This window comes from Chinchilla lanigera, unplaced genomic scaffold (genome assembly GCF_000276665.1).
Source record: "Chinchilla lanigera isolate Chin_1 unplaced genomic scaffold, ChiLan1.0 scaffold00031, whole genome shotgun sequence".
Classification (NCBI taxonomy): Eukaryota; Metazoa; Chordata; class Mammalia; order Rodentia; family Chinchillidae; genus Chinchilla; species Chinchilla lanigera.
The window spans coordinates 4,104,560-4,114,922 of record NW_004955432.1 but is presented as its reverse complement, the minus strand read 5'-3'; the positions used below and the strand labels follow the sequence as shown (position 1 = coordinate 4,114,922).

Sequence of the window (10,363 nt, the reverse complement as noted above, 5' to 3'; positions counted from 1 at the left end):
GGTGATAACCCCATAATTATTAAATGATACGTGTTGGATGCATAGTGTGAAATAGGGTATTGTTTCTCTTACATGAGAAATAAAAATACAGAGGAGGAATACAGGAGAGGTGATAGAAAAATGGAAGCCTGGGTGTTTGGAGAAACACAGACAGGATAAGGAAAGAGCGGGGAGAGTGATAGAGAAGGTATCAAAATGATGAGTATATGATATACATGTATACTAACTTTCAAGAAGTAAATCTTTTGTATTCCAGTATATTACACTTTAAAAATTCCCAAATAAGTACCACCTTTTTGTCAATAGCCATTTTGAAGGTATCCGCCAGTGCATTTAGTTAATTCATTGCCAGTACTTCTTAGGATGGAAGAACTTATTTTGGTAAATCATTAATATGGAGATCCATTTTATTGTAACTGTTTTTTGCTCCACAGAAGTAAACATGTAGAGAAATGCTATCGATATAAAGCTTGGAATCAGTATGAAGAAATCTTCCCAGATGCTAATGTGGACATGACACAAGCTGGTTTAAAACCAGCTGAAAGCCTTGCTTGTGGAAAGCCCCTAAGTGGGCATTTGTCTCCAAATGTGCCCATCATAGCTCACACTGGTATGAAGCCGTGTGAGTACACGGGATTTGAAGAGAAGCTGCATAAATGTAATGAAAATGGAAGCACTTGTGGTGATTTCCAGTCCTTTGAGAAGCATGAAAGGACAAAGGCTGGAGAGAAACCCTATGAACGCAATCAGTATGGGAAATCCTGCTCTTATCTTAGTGAAAGAACTCACCTTAGAGAGAAGACCTTTGTATGTCCGAAAAGATTAGAAGCCTCTAGCACATCTAGTGATGTTCAGATCCATGAAACAAATAACAGCGGGGGGAATCAATATATATGTGAAGAATATGAGGAAGCTTTTCTTTCATCCCACTGTATTCAAGTACATGAACAGAGGCATGCTAAAGAGCAGCCCTATGTATCTACAGAAGGTGGGACAGCATTCACTCATAGTAATTTTTTTCATAGGCATGTGAGTATTCCCATTGGGAAGGAACCCTATCAATGTAAGCAATGTGGAAAAGCTTTCTGCACACATGCTGTTTGTCAGATACATGAAAGAACTCACAGTGGGGAGAAACTTTATATATGCAAGCAGTGTGGAAAAGCATTCTGTACTCAGGTTTCTTATAAAACACATAAAAGCACTCACACTAAGGAGAAACCTTATGGATGTAAGCACTGTGGTAAAGCTTTCAGCAGACGTAGTAATTGTCAAATTCATGAAAGAACTCACACTGGGGAGAAATCTTGTATATGTAAGCAGTGTGGAAAAGCATTTGGTACCCTCAGTCAGTGTAAAGTACATGAAAGAATTCACACTGGGGAGAAACCGTATGTATGCAAGCACTGTGGGAAAGCTTTCAACAGACACAGTTCTTGTCGGGTACATGAAAGAAGTCACACTGGGGAGAAACCCTATGCATGTAAGCACTGTGGGAAAGCTTTTAGTACCCGCAGTTGTTGTCAAATACATGAAAGGACTCACACTGGAGAGAAACCATATATATGTAAGCAATGTGGAAAAGCTTTTAATACCCAGGATTCTTGGAGAATGCATGAGAGAATTCATACTGGGGAGAAACCATATGTATGTAAGTACTGTGGGAAAGCTTTCCGCAGATACATTCATTGTAAAATGCATGAAAGAACTCATACTGGAGAGAAACCCTATATTTGTAATCAATGTGGAAAAGCTTTCACTTCCCAGGTGTCTTGTAAAACACATGAAAGAACTCATACTGGGGAGAAACCTTATGTATGTAAGTACTGTGGGAAAGCTTTCAGCAGATACGATAATTGTCAAATTCATGAAAGCACTCACACTGCAGAGAAGTCTTACATATGTAAGCAGTGTGGAAAAGCTTTTCGTACCCATGCTCATTGTAAAATACATGAAAGAATTCACACTGGGGAGAAACCACATATATGTAAGCACTGTGGGAAAGGTTTCAGCAGACACAGTGCTTGTCAGGTACATGAAAGAATTCACACTGGAGAGAAACCCTATGTATGTAAGCACTGTGAGAAAGCTTTTAGCACACGCAGTTGTTGTCAGATACATGAAAGGACTCACACTGGAGAGAAACCATACATATGTAAGCAATGTGGAAAAGCTTTTAGTACCCAGGATTCTTGTAAAAATCATGAGAGAATTCACACTGGGGAAAAACCATATGTATGTAAGCACTGTGGGAAAGCTTTCAGCAGACATATGTATTGTAAAATGCATGAAAGAACTCATACTGGGGAGAAACCCTATCTTTGTAATCAGTGTGGAAAAGCTTTCAGTACCCAGGAGTCTCATAAAGCACATGAAAGAACTCATACTGGGGAGAAACCTTACGTTTGTAAATTCTGTGGGAAAACTTTCAGCAGACGGGGTAGTTGTCAGATGCATGAAATTACTCACACTGGGGAGAAACCTTATATATGTAAACAATGTGGAAAAGCGTTCAGCAGACGCAGTTGTTGGCAAGTACATGAAAGAAGTCACAATTTGGTGAAACCCTATGTATGTAAGCAATGTGGAAAAGCTTTCTCTTCCCAGTGTTACAGTAAAGTACATGAAAGAATTCACACTGGGGAGAAACCATATGTATGTAAACACTGTGGGAAAGCTTTCAACAGACGCAGTTCTTGTCAAATACATGAAAAAAATCACACTGGGGAGAAACCCTATGTATGTAAGCACTGTGGGAAGGCTTTTAGCACACACAATTATTGTCAAGTACACGAAAGAATTCACACTGGAGAGAAACCATATATATGTTCGCAGTGTGGAAAAGCTTTCACTACCCAGGGGTCTTGTAAAGCACATGAAAGAACTCACACAGGGGAGAAACCTTATATATGTAAGCAATGTGGAAAAGGGTTCAGCAGACTCAGTTATTGTCGAGTACATGAAAGAAGTCACACTGGAGAGAAACCATATATATGTAAGCAATGTGGAAAAGCTTTCACTACCCAAGGGTCTTGTAAAGCACATGAAAGAACTCACACAGGGGAGAAACCTTACATATGTAAGCAATGTGGAAAAGCATTCAGCAGGGACAGTTATTGTCAAGTGCATGAAAGACGTCACACTGGTGAAAACCAATGTATGTAAGCAATGTGGAGAATCTATCACTACCCAGTGTTACAGTAAAATACATGAAAGAAGTCACACTGGGGAGAAGCCATATTTATGTAAGCACTGTGAGAAAGCTTTTAACACATACAATTCTTATGAAATACATGAAGGCACACTGGGGAGAAAACCTAGATGTAGCACTGGGGGAAAGCTTTCAGCCGGCACAGTCATTCTCAAATATATGAAAGAACTTACACTGGATAGGAACCTAATTATGAAGCTGTGTGATAAAGCTTTCAACACTCTATCATTGTCAAAACACATGACTGAACTCACTGGGAAGGAATCATATGTATGTAAGCACTATGCTAAAGCCAGCAGATTTGATATTTTCAGGTACATTAAAGTCTCATTAGGGAGGAGCCCTATGTATGTAAGCAGCATGGGAAAAGTTTCCACAGAAGTTGTAATTTTTAAGTACATCCCTCACTGTGGAGAAACACTATGCATGTAAGAAGTGTGAATAACGATCTCTATTCTCATTTCATAGAAATTAAACTGCACAGAAACATCATGTAAACAGTGTGACAAAATGTTCAGTTCAAGCACATTTTATCACATACAAGAAGGAAGGTGCAATGGGAGAGAAACTATATAAGCTTGTTTTGAGAATCGTTTGAAAATTTCTTATCTATTGGAGACCAGTAGAAATAATTAGTACAGATTTACATCAGTATTTGTTCATAAATACTCCATAATATTCAATCTCAGCAATATGAAAAAAAATTGTGTTTTTTAGTAAATTACTTCTAAATATCCATGGTGAATTGGTGAATTAAAATGTGTTTTTTTCTTTCAAGTATCATAAGTATGTAGTTTTTGTTTTGTCTTTAAAATAGGTAGGCATGGAGCATTGAAAAATTTAATACTGCTTATTTTTTGTAATTGTTGGGATTTTGCCACTACTTTTATTTTCCATTTTTGCTCTATGACTCCATAATCTGTATAGTGAAAGAGAATTTCTGTATCTTAATAAATATTTTCAGAGAAATGTGAACATGTGGTTTTTAAAATTTATTAGTACATGTTTCTAATTTATGCAGTTTACAACCATTTTGAGGTTACATGTATATGTTAAAGCTTGTTTCTTGTTTACCTATGCCATTCATTTGTTCTAGCTTACAGCCCTCTTCCTCAATGATGAATTTGAACATGTCATTCACTTACTCCTGGGCTCCAGCTTTATCCACAGCAGCAGCTTCTCCATGAAGAGAAATGCTCTTGAGTCTAAACTGTCTCTAAAATTTGTCAAACCAGCCCTTGCTGGCACTGAATGGGGTTGATCTGGTGGGAGAATCACTCTACCGTCCTGCTTCTGCAGCATCCTCATTCTTATCTTCATTATCACTGTTGTGAACGTCCATGCTTTCCACAAAACTGTCATAGATTCTTGGCTTTCATCTGGTTGGTGGTGGTATCCAGCAAGATACTGTTCTTCCTGCAGTCCCTTATCCATATGCCTATGCAGACACCATCCTCACATTGGCATTACTGTAAGAAGTGACCATCCTCTTTGCAGTCTTGTTAGAAGTCATTGTTGCCATAGACCTAATATTCTTCTCGTTATGTAACAAATAGTAGATTCCTTGATCCTGTAATGTGGCAGCCTATAGCTGCATAGCTTTTGTGATTAGCATGTTGAGAAGTTCCACCTTTGATGGTAAGCATCTTCCTCTGGAGCTTGGGTTCACTGTCAGAAACCTTAGAAGGAGCACAGTGTTTTGAGTGGTATCATAGGGCTTCAAATAAATTCAGACTATTACAAATACTTCACAGAAACACATCACCGCAGAGCAACACTGTGTGCAGCAATCACATCGATGGGAAGTGCACAAGGAGAGATGCCGAATGTATGGACAGTGTGTGGCAGAGCACACAGACCGATGCTACAGTCACTGAGTCAATGAGCACACAGGATACATGATGCAGTGCTATGGTTGGTTGCCTTCCCTTCCATCATCCAGTAGTGTGCCATGTACAATCTCACATTGGCAAACTTGCACAAGCGTTAGTGGCATACCGTATTTTTATTTAATATTCCTTTAATATGTTTGAATGTTTTTTATATTTTTTACATTGTTTTAAAGTTCTTCAGAAAAATAAAATCATAAATATACAAATACCTATATACTACAAAATCATGAGATACAGTAAAAATTCCAGGATACAGAATTAGATATTTTTTTTAAAAACCTGCAATGCAGTGAAGCTGCAATAAGTGAACTGTGATATAGTGAGGGACAACTGTATCATCTTTTTCATACTTGTGGATATGATTTGTTTAGTTTTCCATATAAATTTTAGGGGTTTTTCCACTTAATTCTTTGAGGAATGCTGTTGGTATTTTGATGGATTACATTAAATTGATGTATTAGTTTTGGAACTATGACCATTTTGAAAATCCTGTTTATTCATATCGAATAGCAAGGGACTGTGCTTGAGGCAGCCTTTGTTCACCTGCTTGGTTGTCCATGCCAAGCATCACGTGCCTGCCTTAGCCACCCATCCTTGTGAGCTCCAAGGAGTCCAGGCCAGGCAGTTCCCAAGCCCAGGCTATCCCTGATGTGCTTCCAGCAAGCTGTAGGCCCAGCTGTCCAGCAAGGGTTCTGCCTGTCTAGCACCACTGCCCTTGATCTGTGGGCCATCCTCAGCAGTCTGGTCAGCACTGCATGACCCACTAAAGCACCTGCAGCCTATTCCTTGGCAATGCAGCCCATTTTTGCAGTGCTTGCCCTCACTCTGACCTGTGGATGCCTGGCCTGACTGGTCTCAGTATTGAGTCCTGTGAGCCCTGCAGAGCTCTGACCCTGCAGTCTGGCCGTGCCCTGGTGGGAGTCCCCTCATTATGTTGAGAGTCAGCCACCCTTGGGCTAATATCTGCTCATACACCCTGGACCAAGTATCACTGAGGCCTTTGCCCTACCGGACTGGGTCCTTGGGTCAGCTCTGAGCAAATGCGGCACAGTCATCCTGAAGCTAATACCCATGAGGCTCCTTTCCAGCCCCTCAGCCCTCAGCTGTGCTAGGTAGGCTGGTGAATCTAAGCCATGGTTCCAGCTAGTTTTTGGGTCCCACACATGGTATCCTGAGGTCCACTGATGCCCTCCTATCCAGAGTCCTGTCTCATTGCTGCCCAATCCCTGTTCAGCCCCTGCCCAGCTTGGTCGCCTCGCAAGTCTTGCTGTCCCCAGGGCTTCCTCCTGGGTGGACCCTGCTGAGCTCAGCTCAGGTGCCCACCTGTACTCACACCTTTAACCCCTGCACTCTCCCTGCTGTCTACATGCTACAAGCACCCTAGGATCCAGGGAAGCCCCAGCCCAGTCTGGTTGCTAGCAGCCCTGGGGCCTAGAGGTTTGGATGAATCTTGAGACTGTAGAGGCCTGAGTCCTTGTCCCCTCCTCAGCCTGTGGCCCGCTCAGGCCCTCAATAGTCCTTTGCACACAGACTGCCCTGTGCAACTTTGGCAAGGTCCCCCACCCCCAGGCTCCACCAGGCTGTGAGAACTGAGTCAGCCTGACCCCAGAGCTGCTGTCCATCAGCTGTTTTGGGGGATGGCAGCTGCATAGAACATGACTGAACAGGGCAACTGCTGTTGGTTGAAAGGTAGGAGGGGGGCAGAAAAGGGACTTGGGAACATGGCAGAGGAGGGAATGTGAGATGGGCCAAGTAGGAGAAGGAAAATAGGACCCTGAGCCCCAGAACTAAGCCAGCCATTCCATGAGCCTCAGAGGTGCCGATGGCCTCCTGTGCTCTGCTCCTTTGGGCCAAGACCATCTAGTGAGCTATTTCCAGAGAGACTCAGGCTGCCTCTGCCAGCCATGTTTTCTCATCTGCCTCCAAAATCTGAGCTCCTGAGGCTTCTTGTCTCCTCCACCACACTCCTACCCCAGCTCACTTGATGTGTTGTCCTGGATGCTTAAGATCCCTTCCAAGAAACAAGTTGTAACAAGTTGTAACATGTACGTAGCACACAAATACCTCCCCTGTAGCTGTTCTGCCCTGGTCCCCTGAATTTTGGGGGCTGTACTGGGCCCTCCAGCATCTATGTGCTATGCTCAAATACCCTTGTTCTTCCCTGGTCCACTGAATTCCTGGGTTTGTTGGGCCCATCCAGCACCCACTGCTCTGGCTCAATTGGAGCTTGTATGTCCAAGTCCCTTGACCTTGTGCTATGGCCCCTCCAGAGTCTGCATGCCCCAGCTCACCTCTAGGTGAACTGCCTGCATGCCCTTAATTCCTGAGGCTGCCCTTTCCCTCCAGCACTGATGTGCCCCAGCTCACCTGCATGAGCTCTGCCCTCATCCAGCTGCACCTGCTCAACACCTGCTCTGCCCTAGTCTTCTAAGGGCCAACGTCCTGCAGTGGCCCTTTTCCTGCAGCACCCTCCTGCTCCAGCCTTGTTGTAGCTGCTCTGCTCTGTTCCCCTGACCGATTGAGAGTATTTTGACCTATCCAGCATCCACCTGCCCCTGCTGAACTGGAGTTCCTCAACCTGAATCTGGAGCTGAATCTCAACCTGAATTTGAGCTCCTGGAGCTGCCTTAGCCCCTCCAGCACCACTCTCCCAGCTCACCTGCAGCTGCTGTGCCCTCATCCCCTCAGGTGTCAGTTTCTGTATGGGGTGACAGGTCATGAAAACAAGGTGAGGCAGATGAAAAGAAAAATAAGAAAAAAGTTATTGGATCAGGGTGCTACAGCCTCTAGGACTGGAGCCTCAATTGCAATTTTCTTTAGCCTTTTATTAGGATTCTCTCACATAAAGCAGGAACAGGAGAAATGGGAGGAATCATTAACAGAATTAGTGAGGGTGATATAGTTTATTTATCCCAGAAACTAAACTTTGACTTAGCCGGCCCTCATGTCATCATTCCTTCAGACAGCTCAGCAAAGCATTTTGTGCTATCCCACCAGCATTCCATAGGGACTAAGGTCCTGCTTTCCTTTCCTTATACACTAATGCTTTTCCTAGACTTCCTCCAGAACAAACAGTCATATGGCCTGACCAGGCTCAAAGTCCCATATAGGTAATACATGGGTAAACTATAGAATGTCCTTCTCCACATTTCTCCCTCTGTTTTGCTGCAATCTTTTGAAGTACTAATGAAAAGGCTGCGGTTTGTCTTCCTGTTTCCTGGCATTTTCTGGATGAGCATCACCAGACTACAAAAAAGAACAAGCAAAGAACATTATTATCATAATGTTATATCAGAATGATGGTAGATGTTTGGAAAAATTGCAGTTGTTTTAAGGGGTTCAAGTGCTATATTCCTTCATTCATACTGTGTAATAAATCAGTTCCTTGCAGTAATTTTAGTTGTTAAATGTCTCAAATATTACTGCATAGCTCCAATCTCAAAGAATGAGTTTCCTAGATACATTAAATGTTTTTGAACATTCTCCCAAGGGAAAAGTGTATTATTATACTGATGAGGAGTAACACAAAAAGAAGAGCTAGTCCAAATACATTTAAGCTGTAATTGATTTCCTAACAATACCACTGCTTGTTACAAGTCTACTATTTCAGTTACCAATTTTTCATCTATAGAATGTTGAGTTTGCCATAATCTATCAGTATGTTCATGCCACATTTGCACCAATTTAGTAGTTTGTACTGACAGATGAAGGACCACTCCAGCTACTGCTGCAGTGGCTGTAATGCTAATAACTCTTAATATAACTTCAGTTAGAATTTCTACAAATCACTTAGCATATTGTATTAATTTATCTATAAAATTTTGCAACCTGTAAGCAGTTTGGGTTTGCTGCCATGAGCTTTCTAAGTTAAGAGATATCATACCCCTTTCCTTATTTAAGAATATATTGAGAGTGATTAAATGGTATAGAAGTATTTAAACAGGTATAGAAACCACAATTAGTACATCTAAGCAGGAATTCCAAAGTATTCCGGTTTGCTTCACCAATCATAATATAAGAAAGATGAATACATGCTTGTGTGTAATGAGTAGAATTAATGGCAAAAGACAGTTGAATGCTGTTCACATATTCAGTATAAGATCCCTTCCAATCATGTAAAGGATGCAATGCTGATATTAACTTCCACAAAGATGAGTGAGGAGGATCATATTCTATTTTAGGTTGGGGTTCTGACATGCCTCCATCATGCCATACAATGGATTCATTTTCCTGTGTATTTCTAGTATTGTCTCTCTGCTCCATTTAGATCCCTGACGGAATGTTTAGCATGAACAGAGCCATAAGGGCTCCAACCCATGATGCTTCCATAGGAAGTATTAAGTAAAACTTGGCCAGTATTGGACCTACATGCCTCCCTCTAAACCCAATCAGGCACTTTGTTATTACCCCTTGATGGCATGATGATAATTCTGAAGGAGTGGAATTATCAAAATCAATCCTTTAACAGCCCAAGGTTGAAATAAAATTAGAGATATAAGGCTATGATTAGTAGAACTATTCTGACTGTGCATAACCAAACTCCAGGTTGGACCTTCAATCAGTGATCTCCATGGCCATACAAATAGATGGGCCTTCAGTCCCCAATGAATAAGTCTCTATTTTTGTTCCTTCCTCACCTGGCATTAATAGTCACAATGTGTCATATGTTCCAGGACCATTTAGATATGTTAATGTATATTGGTGCAGGAGCATCAGCCCAATCCATAATTTTATTTAGGGAATGAGTTGGGATATATGCCCAATAATGGTTTGTTGAGTTTTCTAAAGAGATTGCACCTAGTACAGTGGCTATTATAGCCAACATGGCTAGAAACATATTATCAGCTGAAAACCCTTGTCCAGTGGAGTTCAGCAGCTTCTTGGCATCCTGGGTCAAATTCTCAAGTTTTTCCCAGGTTGGAGGTTGTGTTTTTGAGTGCTTCTGGTCGGTATTATTGCAGCAACATTGCTCTCATTTTTTTAAATGGAGCATCCAGATTGAATTTGATGCTTTTGTGGCTCGTGACAAGGTTTAATTCTGCTGGCAGATAACCACACATTTTCTCCTGAGCCTGTAATGACACAAGCAAATCCTCAACCCAGAGTTTGAACAGTACATCTTTCCCATTATCCAGTGTGAATGAATGTCTTTACAAAAGATAGGCTGCCCTATCATTCTGGCAGCTCTTAATAATGGAGGCAAAAAACTTTTCCACTGCTGCAGTAGATGAATCCTTACTAATCTACAAAACATTTAAAA

The 10,363-nt window shown here is 41.7% G+C and overlaps 1 protein-coding gene across 1 annotated transcript in view; it reads left to right on the top strand.

The window, feature by feature from the left end:
• Window positions 1–4,178, top strand: part of LOC102013859 (zinc finger protein 709-like) — a 34,593-nt gene extending 30,415 nt beyond the window's left edge. Inside the window, exon 4 of the mRNA XM_013515924.1 lies at window positions 435–4,178. Within this exon, the coding sequence (XP_013371378.1) occupies window positions 435–3,165 (2,731 nt within the window). The 3' untranslated portion in view covers window positions 3,166–4,178. The remainder of the gene's footprint in view (window positions 1–434) is intronic.
• The last annotated feature ends 6,185 nt before the right edge of the window (window positions 4,179–10,363 follow it).